The sequence below is a fragment of the Suncus etruscus genome, chromosome 12, assembly GCF_024139225.1.
Source record: "Suncus etruscus isolate mSunEtr1 chromosome 12, mSunEtr1.pri.cur, whole genome shotgun sequence".
In the NCBI taxonomy this organism is placed as follows: Eukaryota; Metazoa; Chordata; class Mammalia; order Eulipotyphla; family Soricidae; genus Suncus; species Suncus etruscus.
The window spans coordinates 101,789,523-101,808,494 of NC_064859.1; the positions used below are offsets into that span (position 1 = coordinate 101,789,523).

The 18,972-nt window shown below is 53.9% G+C and overlaps 1 protein-coding gene and 2 non-coding genes across 3 annotated transcripts; 2 read left to right on the plus strand and 1 right to left on the minus strand.

Annotated features, from left to right (window-relative positions):
- Positions 1-1,292: 1,292 nt before the first annotated feature.
- Positions 1,293-14,152, plus strand: GALM (galactose mutarotase). Its single transcript, XM_049784269.1, is given in 9 exon segments — positions 1,293-1,398; positions 1,401-1,434; positions 1,436-1,479; positions 7,232-7,386; positions 9,748-9,954; positions 12,307-12,388; positions 13,141-13,282; positions 13,472-13,646; positions 14,044-14,152. Coding segments are annotated over 9 exon segments (1,023 nt in total). The 3' UTR covers positions 14,122-14,152.
- Positions 2,841-2,944, minus strand: LOC126025172 (U6 spliceosomal RNA). The gene has a single exon (XR_007501217.1). It is a non-coding gene; the product is annotated as a U6 spliceosomal RNA (small nuclear RNA).
- A 993-nt stretch (positions 14,153-15,145) lies between the features above and the next one.
- LOC126025306 (U6 spliceosomal RNA) lies at positions 15,146-15,251 on the plus strand. Its single transcript, XR_007501329.1, has one exon. It is a non-coding gene; the product is annotated as a U6 spliceosomal RNA (small nuclear RNA).
- Positions 15,252-18,972: the final 3,721 nt, after the last annotated feature.

Sequence of the window (18,972 nt, forward strand, 5' to 3'; positions counted from 1 at the left end):
CACCAGATCCCTAAAAATCTGGCTCCTCCTTGGGGCTGGGCGGTTGGCGCTAGAGGTAAGGTGTCTGTCCTTGCCTGCGCTAGCCTTGGGCGAACCACGGTTCAATCCCCGGCTATCCCATATGGTTCCCCCCAAGCCAGGAGCGACTTCCTGAGTGCATAGCCAGGAGTAACTCCTGAGTGTCCACTGGGTGTGGGCCCAAAATAAACCAAAAAAAAAAAAAAATCTGGCTCCTCTCCTCGGCCGAGGTGATAGCACAGCGGTAGGGCATTTGCCTTGTATGCTGCCAACCCTGGACGGACCCGGGTTTGATCTCCGGCATCCCATATGCCCCCCTCATCCCCCAGAAAGGAGCGATTTCTGAGTGCAGAGCCAGGAGGAACCCAAGTGTTGCCGATTGTGAATCAACCTCTCCCAAAAGACACTTTTCTCTCCCCACTCTAGTCAGGGGCCCCATTCTGGCCCAGGCGCTACCCACAGACCCCAGACGCCGTCCAGAGCCCAGCACTGCCCCTGGTGCACAGGCGTAGGGGCAACGCAAAGCGCCCCTCCACATCCCGGGGACCCATCAACCTCCAGGGGCCAGAGAACAGCACAAAACTCCCAAAGGCAGGGGCTGGAGTGATAGCTCAACGGTAGGGCGTTTGCCTTGCACGTGATGACCCGGGGCAGACCTGGGTTCAATCCCTGGCATCCCAGATGGTCCTTGAGCCTGCCAGGAGCGAATTCTGAGCGCAGAACCAGGAAGAACCCCTGAGCACCACCGGGTGTGGCCCAAAACGCCAAAAAACAAACAAAGAAACAAACAAAAGCAAGTAAGATCTAGGAGCCAGAACAATAGCACAGCAGTAGGGCATTTTCCCTGCACATGGCCCACCCGTGTTCCCCTGAGCCTGCCAGGAGCGATTTCTGAGCGCAGAGCCAGGATTAACCCCTGAGTGCCTCCGGGTGTGACCCAAAAATAAAAAAAGAAAAAAAACCCGGCCCTTCCGAATGGGCTCCGGTGCTCGGGAGCCCCTAGAGTGACCCAAGGCCCGAAGCTTGGAAGGCGAGAGGCAGCTGCAGATTGGGAACCGAGGCGCGACCCCTTTGTGCCAAGCGCGTCATTGCGCGCGGAGACTCCGGGCCGCCTTGTGCACGCGTCTCCCTCCCAACCCCGGGGGCCCCCTCTTTTCTGGAGCGGTCCCGGCCGAATCCCGGGGCGTGGGAGGAGCCGGGGCGGGTCACACACCCCCTCTTGGCGAACTTGGATCTCTGAGCTGGGCTTTCGTGCTGCCCGGACAGAAGGCCCCATGGTGTCGGTGAGTCGCTCCACGTTTGGGGCGCTGCCCTCCGGGGCAGGGACGGTGGAAAAGTTCCAGCTGCAGTCGGACCAGCTGCGCCTGGACGTCCTCTCCTGGGCTGCACCCTCTCGGCGCTGGAGGTCAAGGACCGGAGGCCGCGCCGCCGACGTGGTTCTGGGCTTCGGCGACCTGGAAGGTGGGCAGGGCAGAGCGCACGGGCGCGCGGGGAGTCAGGAGAGGACTCAGGAGCCGGGCATGGCTTCGGGGGGACACCCCCCCCCCCCAGAGCCGAAAGGGAAATGACTCCAGGCCTGGGCACAACCAGCAAGGGCCTTTCGGGGTGAGTGGGGGGCACGCACACCCCCCCTGGGACAGCCCCCAACCCGTCCTGGGTGGCCGAAGGAGGCTGACTGCTTGGCTCCCTGCCCTGTGGAAAAGGAAAAGCACTTACTTCCTTCTTCCTCGTTCCACGCACCCCTCTAGGCACAGTTGGTTGACTTTTGGGTTCCTGAAAACTTCCCACTGCCCTGTGGTGCGGGAATGCAAAGGCCCGTAGCTGGGGTCCCCCCCCCCCCGGGACTGCGGAGTTGGTTCCAACTCCGTTTACCCCCACTGGGACGGGCTTGCATGCGCTTGGAAAGTTTTTTTCCTTGGAAAATTCCCGCATTCAGATTTATTTGATTGCTGAGTGAGCTCAGGCCTCCAGGGCAGACCAACGAGAGCCAGTGACCAATCCGCACAGCGTGGATGGCCTGCACGGGGCTGGCCTGGTTCGATCCCCGCACGCCCAGAGTAGTTTCTGAGCCTAGAGTCAGGAGCAATTCCTGATCACCACCTGCTGTGACCCAAAAACAATCATCCCCCTAAGAAATGTTTCCAACCCGGACAGACCACTTGCAATCACCAGAACGACTTTCTTTCTCTCTCTTTCTCTTTTCTTTTCTTTCTTTCTTTCTTTTCTTTCTTATCTTCTTCTTTCCTTCCTTTTCCTTCCTTCCTTCCTCCGTCCTTCCTTCCTTCCTTCCTTCCTTCCTTCCTTCCTTCCTTCCTTCCTCCTTCCTTCCTTCCTCCTTCCTTCCTCCCTCCCTCCCTCCTTCCTTCCTTCCTTCCTTCCTTCCTTCCTTCCTTCCTTCCTTCCTCCTTCCTTCCTTCCTTCCTTCCTTCCTTCCTTTCTTTCTCTTTTCTTTTTTTTTTTTTTGGTTTTTTGGGTCACACCAGGCAGTGCTCAGGGGTTATTCCTGGCTCCAGGCTCAGAAATTGCTCCTGGCAGGCACGGGGGACCATATGGGACGTCGGGATTCGAACCGATGACCTCCTGCATGAAAGGCAAACGCTTTACCTCCATGCTATCTCTCCGGCCCCTCTTTCTTTTCTTTCTTTTCTTCTTTCTTTTTTTCTTTCTCTTTTCTTTTCTTTTCTTTCTTTCTTTCTTTCTTTCTTTCTTTTTCTTTCTTTCTTTCTTCTTTCTTTCTTTCTTTCTTTCTTTCTTTCTTTCTTTCTGTCTGTCTTTCCTCTTCCTTCCTTCCTTCCTTCCTTCCTTCCCCTCCTTCCTTTTTTTTAAATATGGAACATTTCACGCATTTGCGTGTCATCCTTGCGCAGGGGCCATGCTAATCTCTGTATCATTCCAAATTTAGTAGATGTGCTGCCGAATCGAGCACACCAGGACGACTTTCAAAGCATCTTTTTTTAGTTTAGTTTTGTTTTGTTTTTGGGTCACACCCAGCAGTGCTCAGGGGTTCATCCTGGCTCTACGCTCAGAAATCCCTCCTGGCAGGCTCGGGGGGGGGGGGGGGGGGAACGGCCACGACCATATGGAAACCAGGATTCGAACCACCGTTCTTCTGCTTGCAAGGCAAACACCCTGTCTCCATGCTAGCTCTCTGGCCCCTTTTGTATTTTATTTTTTTAGCCTTTTCTTGAGTCAGATTAATTCAAAGAAAAGAGGATAAGAACTTGGGGCAGGGCCAGAGCTCTGTGGTTACACTTTGGGGTGCAGGAGGCTGGGCCTGGTCCCCAGCATCGGAGAAGAAATGCCAGAAAGGGTCAGCTGCTTCCCCCCTCGGCTCCCAGGCCCACTGCAGGCCAGCAGGGCGGGGATGGCACGTGACTGAGCGATGCTTGAGCTGGAGCAAAGACCTCGAGAGTCGAAGATCCTTCGCGTGAGCTCTTGGTCACTCAGGTGCCAGAGGCCCTTGCTCAGAGACCGTTTTGGGCCACGGCCCACAGTGCTCAGTCTGGCCTGGCTGCATCCTCAGGAGTGGCTCCTGCTGCGGGCCATGGTCCTCCTGGGGTTCAGACCCGGAGGGGAGCCTGCAAGGCATCCGGATGCTTTACCTGCAGCTCGGGTGTTCCAGCCCAATCCTTCAACACCCCTTTAGGATCGAGCTGCCCGGGCCCCATGCCAAGCACCACGGAGGCTCAAACTGCCCGAGTCCACTTTATAGATTCGCTTCCAAGCTTTCCACGGTGTAGCAGTCCTACCAGTTTCTTGTAGCAAACGGCATCAACTGGTTTTTTGTTTGTTTGTTTATAGGGTTTTGGGTCACACCTGCGGGGCTCAGGAGTTCTTCCTGGCTCTATGCTCAGAAATCACTCCTGGCAAGCTCGGGGGACCATAAGGGATGCCGGGATTCGAACCACCGACCTTCTGCATGCAAAGCAAACACCTTACCTCCATGCTATCTCTCCGGCCCCTCAAAGCATCTTTGCTGTTAGTCGAACGCAGTGCCAGCCTCACCATCCGCCCATCCCTTCCCTCTCCCAGCACTGGCATCCAGCATGATGCCATTAGGGCCACCAGGGACTTGGTGGAAAAGAGCAAGGATATGAGGCACTTGAGCCGAAGATGTTTGGCCCTGGGTTCAATCCCCGGCGCAGGACTAAGATTAGTGCTTCGGTTTTGTTTTTGTTTGTTTGTTTAGTTTTGGGGTCACACCCATCCCAGCGGCACTCAGGGGTTACTCCTGGCTATGAGCTCAGAAGTCGCTCCTGGGATCTGTCCTGTGTTGACCATGTGCAAGGCTATCGCTCCGGCTCCTAGTGCTCTGGTTGTAAGAAAAATAAGACAGGGCTGGAAAGATAACATGGAGGTAAAGGCGTTTGCCTTGCATGCAGAAGGTTGGTGGTTCGAATCCCAGCATCCCATATGGTCCCCTGAGCGCTGCCTGGTGTGACCCAAAAACCAAAAATCAAAAAAAAAAAAAGAAAAAAGAAAAAAAAGACATTATGGTCAGAATCCACAGAGACAATAGAGATGAGGGCTGGAAGGGCTGGCTCACAATATGAAGCTTGTCACAAAGAGTGGCGAGTGCAGTTAGAGAAAGAACTACAAATAAAGATTAAAATTAAAAAAAAAAAGATTATTGGGCCGGAGAGATACAGCACAGTGGTAAGGCTGTGCTTTGCCTTGCAAGCAGCTGACCCAGGACCAACAGTGGTTCGATTCCCATATGGTCCCCATGCCTGCCAGGAGCGATTTCTTTTTTTTTTTTTTTTTTTGGTTTTTGGTTTTTGGGCCACACCCGGTGACGCTCAGGGGTTACTCCTGGCTATGCGCTCAGAAGTCGCTCCTGGCTTGGGGGACCATATGGGACGCCGGGGGATCGAACCGCGGTCCGTCCTAGGCTAGCGCAGGCAAGGCAGGCACCTTACCTCCAGCGCCACCGCCCGGCCCCATCCCAGGAGCGATTTCTGAGCACAGAGCCAGGAGTAACCCCGAGTGCCGCCAGGTGGTCCAAAAACCCAAATAAATAAATAAATAAATAAATAAATAAATAAATAAATAAATAAATAAATAAATAGAGTAGTGTTTCCAGCAAGTCCAGGATGACTTCCGGGGAAGTGGGAGTATAGAAGTGCTTTCGCCCCATCTCCCCCTCCCTGCAATCCCCCTAAAGGACTCTGGTTGGAATCGCTGCTCCTTTGAGCCTGGGCTTTGGGGTGTCCAAACCCCAAACCGAGTCCTGCACTGGAACAAAATGGGCCTGGCTGGAGAAGAGTTGGTTCCACTCCCTCAGACTTGCCCAACTGAGTGTCCCCGGGGTTGACTCTGTCCTGGGGAGGAATCCAGACAGTTGAAGCTGCTTGTGGATTAAATATTTGCTCCAAACACCACAAGACAGGTCCAGAGAGAGCCATAGGGCATTTGCCTTTCATGTGGCCGACCCGGGAGGGACCGATTCCCAGCACCCCATATGGGCCCCCAGCCAGCCAGGGGTGATTTCTGAGTGGCGCTGGGTGTGGCCAAAAAATCAATAAATAAATAAAGTTAAAAAAAACAAACGGTGGCCAGAGATAGCATGGAGATAAAGCATTTGCCTTACATGCAGAAGGAAGGTGGTTCGAATCCCGGCATCCCATACAGTCCCCCGAGCCTGCCAGGAGCGATTTCTGAGCATAGAGCCAGGAGGAACCCCTGAGCACTGCCAGGTGTGACCCCAAAACAAACAAACAAAAAAAGAAAAACACAGCAGAGAGGTGCCAGAGTAATAGCACAGCAGTAGGGCGTTTTCCTTGCACGCAGCCAACACAGAATGGACCTGGGTTCAATCCCTAGCATCCCATATGATCCCCTGACCTGCCAGGAGCAGTTTCTGGTGCAGAGCCAGGAGTAACACTGAGAGCCACTGGATGTGGCCCCCCCCCCAAACCAACAAACAAAAAACAGGAAATAATTTCTGGGCCCAGGGATCAAGCGCTGGGTTCCAGTGTCTTGGCTTGGGTCCAGGTTCTACCTCAGCCTTAGCACCCCTGATGTAAACCTGGAGCTCCTGAGCACTGCTGGCTGGACGCATCGCAGGGCCCTGGGACTCTGACTTTAGATCCTCAGCCCCGGCTGTGTCCTTGCAAATGTCCCCTGCGTCCCCCTATCACCTCTTAGAGCCTCCTGGCAAGCAAAGCCCAGAAAACCCAAATCTCTCAGTACGAAATGTTGGGTTTGGGGCCGCACTGGGGATGCTCAGATGCTGTTACTCCTGGCAGTGTTCGGGAGGACCGCTGTGGGATCCCAAGGACCAGACTCTGGGTCCCACCTGCCAGTGCCCAGCACATGGAGTCCATCTCTGGACCTGACTGAAGCTGGTGTGTTTTTTCTGTTTTGTTTGTGTTGGGGTTTTTAGTTTTCTTATTATGTTCTTGAACAAAGTTTTTTTTTTTTTTTTACCTTTTTTTTTTTGGTTTTTGGGTCACACCCGCAGTGCTCAGGGGTTCCTCCTGGCTATGCACTCAGAAATAACTCCTGGCAGGCTTGGGACCATATGAGATGTCGGGATTCTAACCTCTGTCTTTCTGCATGCAAGGCTAAACATTTTATGGGATTATTATGTTACTGACCCTACCCTGATTGGTGACCTGGTGTTCTGCCGCCACCCTAGGATGGTACCTGATTCTGCTTCCACCATTGGGTGGTACCTGATTCTGGGGGATAAAAACAAGGGTCTGTGGAAGGCGAGGGGCTTTTGGCTGGAACTGAGGCTGAGACTTTGGACTTCAGTCTTGTCCACCGAATAAAGCTAATATTTCCACAAGCCTGACTGTCTGCGAGCTGTTTACCCACCACTTCACCTCAGAACCGCTGGCTGAACAGAGTGGCAGACGCATGCTCCAAGCTGGAGGGGAAAGACCTCATCCTCCATCCCTCCGTCAGTCAACCTCTTCAGGGGCTGACTTGCAATAGCTAACTAACGCCCTACCTCCATGCTATCTCTCCAGCCTTTTTTTTTTTTTTTTTTACCTTTTTTGTTTTTGGCTTTTTGGCTTTGTAGCCCACACCCAGCAACACTCAGAGCATACTCCTGGTCCTGTGCTCAGGAATCACTTCTGATGGACTTGGGGGACCCCATGGGATGCCAGGGAGCAGACCTGGGTCCAACGCGTGCAAGGCAAACACCCTCCCTGCTGTACGATGGCCTCTGCCCTGAGGTTTCACCCCTGTCCCCGCCTTCCAGGCTACCTGCAGAAGCAGCCGTACTTCGGAGCAGTGGTGGGCAGAGTGGCCAACCGGATCGCCAAGGGCCGCTTCACACTGGACGGGCAGGAGTACCAGCTGCCCATAAACCGAGAGCCCAACAGCCTGCACGGCGGCTTCCAGGGCTTCGACAAGGTGAGGCGCCCCCACTCCTGCTTGAGGGCCCCCCACACTCGAGGCGCTGTGCTGGGTTCACATCTGGCTGGAGGGACAGACGCGGGGGGGGGCACTTGAGTTTTAACAGGGAAATGGTTCAAAATCCACTTCCAGATGGGCTGGAATGATAGCACAGCAGGGAGGGAGCTTGCCTTGCACGCGGCCTGCCCAGGTTGGATCTCTGACATCCCTTAAGGTCCCCCACGCTCCGGGGAGTGATTCCTGAGTGCAGAGCCAGGAATAAGTCGTGAGCACTTCTGAGTGTGGCCCTAAAGCCAAAAAAATTAAATTAATAAAATTTCACCACCAGGGGGCCGAAGAGATGGCATGGAGGTGAGACATTTGCCTTGCATGCAGAAGGACGGTGGTTCGAATTCTGGCATCCCACACGGTCCCCCGAGCCTGCCAGGAGCGACTTCTGAGTGTAGAGCCAGGAGTAACCCCCGAGCGCTGACCTGCTGGTATGACCCAAAAACCAAAACCCAAAACCAAACAAACAAAAAATTAACCACTAGGACCTGGAGAGACAGCACAGCAGGTGGGGCACTTGCCTTGCACACAGTCAACATGGATTTGATCTAGGCCTTCCAGATGGTCCCCTGATTACTACTAGGAGTGACCCCTGAGCACAATCAGAAATTTATCCTTGGGGCCGGAGAGACAGCATGGAGATAGAGTGTTTACCTTTCATGCAGAAGTTCGGTGGTTCAAATCCCAGCAGACACCTTACCTCGAGCGCCACCTCGCCGGCTGAATATTTTTTTCTTGTTTTTTTTTTTTTTTTTTTTTTTTTTTTGGTTTTTGGGCCACACCCGGTGACGCTCAGGGGTTACTCCTGGCTATGCGCTCAGAAGTTGCTCCTGGCTTGGGGGACCATATGGGACGCCGGGGGATCGAACCGCGGTCCGTCTCCTAGGCTAGCGCAGGTAAGGTAGGCACCTTACCTCGAGCGCCACCGCCCGGCCCCTCTTGTTTTCATCGCACATATGTCAAGCTGCATATTTTAAGTAAGATCAACATTTCTGGGAGATAATTGGGTGTAAAATTAATTTCTGATGAAGATGAGTCTATTCCAATTGCCAACAGTTTCCCCCATGGGGGACGATGGCCAGCATCCCTGTCCTTGGCAGGAAGCCCCAGGTGAGGGCCGTGGGGGTCTGGGGCCCCAATCATGGTGGGGGGACCCCTCACTGCCCTCCTGCCTGTGGGGAAGAACAGTCTAGCTTCGCCCTGAGCGGGCAGCAGACACAAACTGCCGTAAGGAGAGGGAACAAATGTTCAGCCATATCACCTTAATCTATCCAGGGCTGTGGGTGACTTTATTGGGGGGCAGCTCCCAGGGCTGCTCAGGCCTTTCCTGGCTCCTCTCAGCGGTGCTCAGGAGGACCGCGTGTGGCAAACCAGGGTTGGCTGCGTTCAAGGTTAAGTGCCTCAACCCATGGACTGTGTGTCTGGCCCCCTGCAGGTGACTTTTTTTTGTTTTTGGTTTTGTTTTTGGGTCCCACCCAGCAGCGCTCCTGACTCTACGTTCAGAAATCGCTCCTGGCAGGCTCAGGGGACCATATGGGATGTTGGGATTCGAACCACTGTCCTTCTGCATTCAAGGCAAACCCTTACTTCCATACTATCTCTCCGGCCCCGACTTTTGGCATTTCCCCCCCCCTTAATAGAAAGCCTAGAGGAGTGGGGTGCTCTGTGTTTCCCTTGAATTGTGGGAGGCACATGTGGACTGGCGAGGGCCCCTGAAAACCTGTTCTGAGAACTGAGACATCTGTGACATCAGCGCCACTGGCCAGGGCACTCGGCTTAGAGGTGCCACGTTTGATGTTTTTGTTTGTTTTGTTTTTGTTTCTGGGCCACATCCATCAGTGGTTGGGGATTGCTCCTGGCTCTGCGCTCAGAAATTGCTCCTGGAAGGCTTGGGAAACACTATGAGACGCGGGGATCAAACCCTGGTCGGCTGCATACAGGGCAAACACCTACCTGCTGTGTTATCACTTGGCCACTGATGTTTCGTTGTTGTTGTTGTTGTTTTGGCTTTTGGGTCACACCCTGTGATGCTCAGGGGTTATTCCTGACTATGTGCTCAGAAATTACTTTCTCGGGGAACCATATGGGACATCGGGGATCAAACCAAGGTCCTTCTAGATCAGCCACATGCAAGGCAAACGCCCTACTACTGTGCTATCCCTTCAGCCTGTTTTATTGCCGTCTCTGTTTTGTTTTGTTTTGGGGCCACATCCAGAAGCACTCAGGACTTACTCCTAGCTCTGTGCTCAGGAATTCCTGCTGGCGGTGTCCCTCTGGGATGACTGACCACATCTGAAACTCTCTGCCCAGGTGCTCTGGACCCCACAGCTGCTGCCCAACGGTGTCCAGTTCTCGAGGGTCAGCGTGGATGGCGAGGAAGGCTACCCGGGGGAGCTGAAGGTCTGGGTGACATACACCCTGGAGGGGTCCGAGCTCCAGGTCAACTACCGAGCACAGACCACACGGCCCACCCCGGTCAGCCTCACCAACCATTCGTATTTCAACCTGGCGGGCCAGGTGAGTGGAGGGGCCGTTTCCCCAGCCAGAAGTTGCCCTGCTGAGACGAGCAGTGTCCACGCAGGAGGCAGGTGGCACATAGTAGGTGCCCAGTAAGTGGCGGTGCCAACCCAGCCAGGGGACATTGGCCAAGCTGGCTCAGTTTCCCGTGCGCTCAGATGACTCATTGCTATTTCAGACAAACTCCCCACTCAGTCTCAGGACGGTTCCATAACAGCGGGAATGCAGCTGGCATCTGCTGCCCTGTGCCAATCTCCTCGTGCCCACCCACCCAGCAGCGCCTCCCAGCAGGAACTTCCAACCTGGGGCTCTGGAACTGTGCGTGGTCTCAGTCCCTGCGAGGTCTCTGCCCCTGTCCAGCCCTAGCTCGGGGTCTGAAGAGGCAGCACAGCAGGTAGGGCACTTGCCTTGCCCAGGTGGGCCCAGGTTTGAGCTCTGACACCTGGCAGGAGGCAGAGAATAAAGTAAGGCTTGAGCATGGCTGGGGCTTGGCCAACAGCAAAAACTAAACAAAACCCAAAAGGAGGGGAAAAAAATGGTAGGGCCACAGTGATAGCACAGTGGAGGGCATTTACCTTGCACAGTTTTTTTGTTTGTTTGTTTGTTTTGGTTTTTGGTTTTGGGGTCACACCCGGCAGCGTTCAGGGGTTCCTCCTGACTACACTCAGAAATCACTCCTGGCAGGCTCAAGGGACCATATGGGATGCTGGAATTCGAACCACTGTCCTTCTGCATGAAAGGCAAACGCCTTGCCTTACCTCCATGCTATCTCTCCGGCCCTACCACTGTACTTTGCTCCAGCCCCTGGATGCTCTGAATCTGGGCTACAGCCCTGAACCCTCCATGCTGTTGACATAGTTTCAGGGGGGTGGCGAGGTGGCGCTCGAAGTAAGGTGTCTGCCTCGCAAGCGCTAGCCAAGGAAAGATCTCGACTGCGGTTTGATCCCCCGGCGTACCATAGGGTCCCCCCAAGCCAGGGGCAATTTCTGAGCACTTAGCCAGGAGTAACCCCTGAGCATCAAACGGGTGTGGCCCGAAAAAAAAAAAAGTTTCAGCTTCTGTGGATCATGTAAGGAGGTTGGTCTCTGGGGCCGGGTAGGTGGCGCTGGAGGTAAGGTGTCTGCCTTGCAAGCGCTAGCCAAGGAAGGACCGCGGTTCGATCCCCCGGCGTCCCATATGGTCCCCCCAAGCCAGGGGCAATTTCTAAGCACATAGCCAGGAGTAACCCCTGAGCGTCAAACGGGTATGGCCCAAAAAAAAACCAAAAAAAAAAAAAAGGAGGTTGGTCTCTGTGCATCCCCCAGAAGTGTGCAGCCCCTCAATATGGAGGAGAAGGAGAAATGAGTGGAGGAAGAGGGTGGCCACAGTGCTGGGGCTGGAAGGAGCCCTCTGGAAGAGGGAGTGACAGACATTCCCCCTCCAGCCGCTCTCTGCAGTCCCAGGACCTTTGCTCTGCCCTCTGCTGCTCTGAGGCCTCTTATTGTTTTGCTGAAGATCTGAGTCCAAATGCCTTCAAGCCACCTCTGACTCTGCCTTTGCCTAAGCGAAGAGAAATGCAGGCTGGGGTCCTTCTGTGAGATGCTCCCCCATTCCCGTTGTTGTGTGCAGATCCTAGGTCCCCAACCCAAGTGAATTTTTTTTTTTTTTGGTTTTTTTGGTTTTTTTTTTTTTTTTTTTTTTTTGGGCCACACCCGGCGATGCTCAGGGGTTACTCCTGGCTCTTTGCTCAGAAATCACTCCTGGCAGGCACGGGGGACCATATGGGATGCCGGGATTCGAACCACCATTGGTCCTTGGTCAGCGCTTGCAAGGCAAAGACGCTACCGCTGTGCTATCTCTCCGGCCCCTTTTTTTTTTTGGTTTTTGGGCCACACCTGGTGATGCTCAGGAATCACTCCTGGCAGTCTTGGGGGACCCTATGGGATGCCGGAGATGGAACCCCAGTCAACCATGTGCAAGGCAAACACCCTCCCCTCTGTACTGTTGCTCTGGCCTCCTCCAAGTAAACCTCTTAATCATCTCCCCCCAGTTCACCCCAAGGAGATTCCTACAAGTATCTGTCATGGCTGAGAATGTTTCTGTTTTTTGTTGTTGTTGTTTTTTGGGCCACACCTGTTGAGGCTCAGAAGTTACTCCTGGCTATGCGCTCAGAAATCGCTCCTGGCTTGGAGGACCATATGGGACACCAGGAGATCGAACCTGTGGTCCGTCCTAGGTTAGCGTGCATGCAAGGCAGACGCCCTGCCTCAAGTGCCACTGCTGTGGTCCCGGGGCTGAGAACATTTCTGCAGAACTGAGTTACTCCACAGAGCGAAATTCCACGTGAACTCCCCTTTCCCTCTCCCCTGCCAGGGGTCCCCCGATATATATGACCACGAAGTCACCATCGCAGCTGATGCCTACCTGCCGGTGGACGCCAACATGATCCCTACAGGTGGGTGAGAGGAGCCTGGCTGGGTCTTCCCTGTTCGCCGCCGGCCCTACGTTCGCTGTACTCTGTGGCTTTTCCAGGGGAGCTTGAGGCAAGTTTCTGCGAGACTAAAATTCCAAACTGGGAGAGTCTAGACGGGACCTGGGCACTGACACCCAGCGCTGTGAGGAGCAGGCAAGAATCAGAGCTCAGTCAGGGCAGCAGGTCTGCAGCGGTGGGACAGCGGTGCTGCCCAGCCACGCCTGAGACCCTGGGACGCCACTGGATGCAACTCTGAGTCACCTAAATGTTCCATGTGCCAGGGGCCGGAGCAATAGCACAGCGGTAGGGCATTTGCATGGCACACAGCCAACCCCGGATGAACTCCGGTTCGATTCCCAGCATCTCATATGGTCCCCCAAGCCTGCCAGGACTGATTTCTGAGCGTAGAGCCAGGAGGAACCCCTGAGCACAACCGGGTGTGACCCCAAAATAAAAATAAAGAAAGAATATAACCCAAGGTCCAGAACACCAGAGCAGTAGAACAGCAGGGAAGACCTTGCACATGACTGACCAGGATTCGCTCCCTAGCATTCCGTCGGGTCCCCCAGTCTGCCGGGAGTGATCTCTGGGTGTGGCCCCTAACCACAAAATTCCGCATCCTCTTGCCTACAGCTCAGTGGTCGGTGCTCCTCCTAGTCCGATTCTAGAAATGAGACAAAGATTTGGGTGCAGGTCCTTAGGCACTGACCCCCGTTTTGCTGTCTGGCCCCCAGGAGAAGTGGTCCCGGTGCAGGGCACGGCCTTTGACCTCCGGACTCCAGTGCAGCTGGGGAGGCGCCTGCAGGAGCTGGGACTCCCCGGCTTCGACCACAACTTCTGCTTCGAGAGATCCGGGGAGAAGCGTCTCTGTGCTCGGTGGGTGCAGCGGAGGGGAGAATCTGGTTTGGGGGGAGGCCCTTGGAGACTCAGGATGAGGAGACTCAGCCCTTCCTCCACTCACACCCCAGTGCCCCACATGGCCAGGATCCACGTCCCCCCCCAGGGGTCCCAGGTGGGATTGGGGCTGGACTGCAGGGACTCCCCTATAACCAGCTCTATCCCCAGGGTCCGCCACCCTGCCAGCGGTCGTGTGCTGGAGGTGTCCAGCACCCAGCCGGGGGTCCAGTTCTATACGGGCAACTTCCTGGACGGTTCGCTGCGCGGCAAGGGTGGTGTCACCTACCCGAAGCACTCGGGCTTCTGCCTGGAGACGCAGAGCTGGCCTGACGCCGTCAACCAGGTAACTGGTCTGGGGATGTTCACGCTGTCCCCCACGGCTCAGACACCGAGTCCCCCAGCTCATCCTGCCTTCCTGCCCTCCCTTCCCAGCACCATTTGAAGAGTGAGAAATCTTATTCCATGTGGGTCCCCCCAACTTTCTCTTCCTGGGCTACCCCATGACTGCTCAGAGCTGAGCCCAGGACAGGCCCAGCTCACAGGGCCACGGTGCCCCTCTGTTCAGCAGGATAGTGGGCCAGTCACGGGTGGGCTCCAGGCTGGTCTGTCTGAGCATGCTGGGAGGGACCCCGAGTGGTCCCACGTGCGACTCGGAGGTCTTTGGCCTGTCCCCCTCTGGGCCGGGCAGTTTCCAGATGGGCCCTGCTGTAACTTCATGTCCCCTTCTTTTCCCCTCACAGCCTCACTTCCCCTCCACGCTGCTGAGGCCCGGCCAGGAGTACAACCACACCACGTGGTTCACGTTCTCGGTGGCCTGAGGAGGCGGCTGCACCCCTGGGAGCACCTGGCTCCAGATTCCTGCCCTGATATTCGCAGCCAGGACTCTCGTTCTCGCCCCCCACCCCCGATGGGCTCCAGGCCTGCCCAGTCTCTCTTCTGATTAAAATGATCCATCCCCCCAAAAATGATCCCCCAGAAGTGCGTCTGCTTCTGCTTCTTCGTCAGGATTCGTCCATCATGCCACTGTCCTGGGGTCCTTAGACCGAGGTTGAGGCCTCAGAATTCTAGAGTTGAGGGCCAAGGGTCGACCCAGTGGATAGGGCGTTTTGCCTTGCCACACGGCTGACCCAGGTTTGATCCCCATCATCCCATCCCGAGCACAGAACCAGGAGTAACCCCTGAGCGCCGCCTGGTGTGGCACAAAACCAAAACCCAAAGTTACTGAGCTCATCCCTTGGGTACAGCGGCTCCTAGTGGGACTGATTTGAACTGCGGTGGGTTGTCGGGGAGCCCTGGGCACAACATTGACCTGAATGAATCCTGCAGCCAGCCACCAGCCCTCTTTGCTTTCTCCATGCTAGCTGGCGAAGGGTGAACCTCGCTCGGGCAGGCAGCCTTCAGCACGGTCCCGTTCTGGAAAGCCTCAGGAAGGTTTTGACTTCATGCCCAGGCCCTCGAGAGAGTACAGCGGCAGGACTCTTGCCTAGCACTTGGTTAAGTTGGGTTGAATTCTGGGCACCCCACGAGCCCAGAATCCCGCCAAGATCCTGGAGTATAGAGCCAGATTGAGTTCTGAGCACAACTGGGTGTGGCCCAAAATAAAAACAAACAAGAGTGTAGTAAGATGATGGGCTGGAGAGATAGCATGGAGGTAGGGTATTTGCCTTGCATGCAGGACAGTAGTTTGAATCCCGGCATCCCATAAGGTCCCCCAAGCCTGCCAGGAGCGATTTCTGAGTGTGGAGCCAGGAGGAACCCCTGAGCACCGCCGGGTGTGACCCAAAAACAAAACAAAAGAGAATGTAGTAAGATGAATATCTAAAGTTCGAACTCTGGCCTTGAGTGCTCGCTTCTGCAGCATATATACTAAACTGGAACGGTACAGTGAAGATTAGCATGGCCCCTGCGCAAGGATGACATGCAAACTCTGGCCTTGAGAACTGGAGCTAAAACACAGCGGGTAGGACACCTGGGTTCAATCCTTGGCACCACATACGATCTGCCGAGCCCACTGGGGCACAGAGCCAGGAGCAAGCCCTGAGCGCCTGAGCCAGGTGTATCCTGACCCCCAAAAAGAGATGTTCCCCTGAGCACCACCAGGAATGATTCCTGAGCTCAGAACCAGGAGTAAGCCCTGAGTGAGCGCCACAGGGTGTGGCTCCCGAACAAAGCTGTTTGGTTTTATGAAAACAGGGCCGGTCTAGACTACAGGCTTAATTGTTGGAATTTGGGTTAAGAGCCCAGCTTTGGGGCCGGAGAGATAGCATGGGGGTAGGGCATTTGCCTTGCACATAGAATGAGGATGGTTCTAATCCTGGCATTCCATATGGTCTCCCCAAGCCTGCCAGGAGCGGATTTCTAAGCATAGAGCCAGGAGGAATCTCCGAGCGCTGGCGGGTGTGACACAAAAAAAACAAAAAACAAACAAAATAGTCCAGCCCTGACCTGGGAGGTCTGAGCATGCAGGGGTCCTGAGGAAGGGGGGAAGTGCCTTACCTTGGGTCTGCCCTCTCGCTGCTTGGCAGAACTGAGGTGCGCAGAAAAAGACCCACGTTTCAAGGCTGCCACTGAAAGGGCAGGAAACTGGTCATTTTGTTTTTTGGGGGGGTCACACCCGGCAGTGCTCAGAAGTTACTCTGGGCCCTGTGCTCAGAAATCACTCCTGGCAGGCTCAAGGGACCAAATGGGATGCAGGGGATCAAACCCGGGTCTGTCCCGGGTTGGCCACATGCCAAGATAAACACCCTACTGCTGTGCTATCACTCTGACCCCCAAAACTGGTTGTGTTAACTGACCTGTGGGGTGACTGAGGAGCAGGCAGTGTACACAGCGTTTCCACTTATGCAGGATTTCTGAGGTCCAAATGAGGGCAGAGTGGGGGCACCATGCACCCAGGAGACGAGATCATGTCCTAGTCGGTGATACCGTGGTTGGTTGGATGGAGACCTTCTGGTCCAGAACTGTCTGGAAGGAGGAGTGTATCCTCACTCCCAAAATGAAACGAGGAACCAGAGATAGTGCAATAGGAAGAGTTAGTTTACATATAGCTGACCCAGGTTTGATCTCCAGCATCCCATATCCCGAGCATTGTCAGGAGGGATTTTTCTTGTTTTGGTTTTTGGGTCACACCCGGCAGCGCTCAGGGGTCACTCCTGGCTCTAAGCTCAGAAATCACTCCTGGTTGGCTGGGGGGGGGGGGGACACCACATGGGATGCCCAACCACAGTCCTTCTGCATGCGAGGCAAACGCCCCCCTCCATGCAATTTCTCTGGCTCGAGGAGTGATTCAAGCCATCAGTAAGCCATGAGCACTACTGGGCAAGACTCCAAAATACTCAAAACAATAGACAACAGCTTGAAAAGTTGGGCGAGCTATAAAGAGCTTAAGTTGCTTTCTACACCTAACTCTGGTTCCATCCCCAGTACACAAGTAGGACTTGATCCTGAGCAGATAGCCAAGTCTTTTTTTTTGGGCCACACCCGGTAACGCTCAGGGGCTACTCCTGGCTATGTGCTCAGAAGTTGCTCCTGGCTTGGGGGACCATATGGGACACCGGGAGATCGAACCACGGTCCGTCAGCGCAGGCAAGGCAGGCACCTTACCTTTAGCGCCACCGCCCGGCCCCATAGCCAAGTCTTAAAACAAGGTGAAGAGCCAAGTTTGGTAACACGACTCTGACTGGGGCCAGGGAGCGTGTGCCTTGAGTGCAAGAGACCCAGGTTTGATCCTCAGCACCGAAAAAACAGAAGTATACAGCAGCTAAGTAGAAAAGAGGTTAACTTTTTAGTTCTTGACTTTCCCATGCTTATTGCCATTTTTTAAATATATATCATTTGCTATTAACCTTCAAACGCTTGGCTTGCTTCCAGAAATCCCCACAATCAGGGTGGAGCGCTAGCAGTGGCAGGGCATTTGCCATGCAGTGGCAACCCAGGACAGACTTGGGTCTGATCCCTGGCATCCCAGATAGTCCCCCGAGCCTGAGCCTGCCAGGACCGATTTCTGAGTGCAGGGTAATAATCAAAGTGCCACCCGGTGCGGCCCAAAAACTAAAGAAAAAATCCCCATGCTCCTTTAGATTGCAGAAGTGACTAGCTTGAGACCCAGGGCGGTTGCTCAAGGAACAGAGGGCACAGTGGGAAGCCCAAGTTCAAGCGGGGGAGTCCACACGGTTGGACTAGTGCCACCCGGTTCCAGATGTGTCCAGTCCTGTGTTTCATTCAGCTCAAGGTCAGGTTTTTTATTCTAGGGGGGTCCAAGTTTTGGCCCCAACACCATATGGTCTTCCTAAGCTCTCTCTGCAAGAAACAACCCACTACATGGGAGTGCCAGATGGAGCCCAAGACAGAAAAACAGAAGCTGACTTTGCCTAAGGGGAGCCCCAGGGGACTCACTCCAAGGACTGCCATTTGTCCCAAGGCCACCTGGAGTCACTCCAGAGTAAGATCTTGGGCATCACAGGGTGTCAGACTGGAAAAGGCAGTTCCTGAGGCAGTCAGGGACACCCACATCCCTTCCCCAGGGGCAGGGAATCATTCTGGTTCCTGCCCTGGCCCCGCCCCATCTCCCTTTAACCCTTCTCTTCATGCTAAAAATTCATCCCAAAGCTGAAGAAGCTATCTCTACTTCCAACTCCCAATTTCAAACACAGTAGAGATCAGGATAGTTTGTTCTCGGCAGCTTTATTGAATAATCTTTATATACAAAACAGACCTGCCAGTTGTACAGAGCTTCATAACGGCATTGTATTTCAGCAGAAATTTTAAAAGCATCTGAATTCCCAACCCACTACACATCACTCAGGCAGACCAGTCATTCCAGATCTCAACGCTCCGGTTCACAGCTGAAAAGCCTAAACAAGGGTCAACACCAGCAGTTTTCTCTTGAACACTAAAACCCCCAGCCAGTGAAAGCTTGAGGCCAGAAGTAACCACTTGATCTGCCCTACTCCAAGCATTTCAAGTCTGAACAATTTATCAGCTACATCAGCCTAAGGACTACCAAGATACAAAGTACAGCTATAGGTCAGAAGCACAAAACTGCTTAAGTGTCTTTAACATTTCCGGCTTTAACATCTTTAAAAGCTTTGCACCAGCCTGGCAAAATAAGGTTCCACTATGTTGGAACAGGAATTGAGAAAACCAACTTGGAAATAAAGAGTTGAAACTAAGCCTATCCATATCAAGAGGGTAGGTAGATCCCGGCTGGAAAATTTTGCAAAGCTGGTTTACAATGTCTTTTGTCCTAAATTCAAACAATTCCTCAAACATGCAAATTATTTTATATAAAATATTTTTAAAAAGAACATAAAAGTAGAACTTTCTAAAGTGGGAAATCATAATTTGACACCACCGCATCGCATCCAATAACCTGAACTTTAGCTACTATAGGCCCCGAAATGTTTCCCCAACATTAAATAACGATTTTAGCGCTTACTTTCAGTGACCTATCTTGTCGCTGGAGACATCAGCCTGACCTTAGACAATGCCAACTCCAATTTCAAACCCCTTCATGATGCATTCAGTCCAGGTGACATGAGCGCCCATTTCACCCTAACTAATCATTCAGGATCTCGAGAACTCCACGAAGCTTTCGATGGAGGTCTGTCTGAGATCAAGGGCGACTCGTGTTTGCAAATGGAGTATTAACATTGAACACAAGTCCGAAC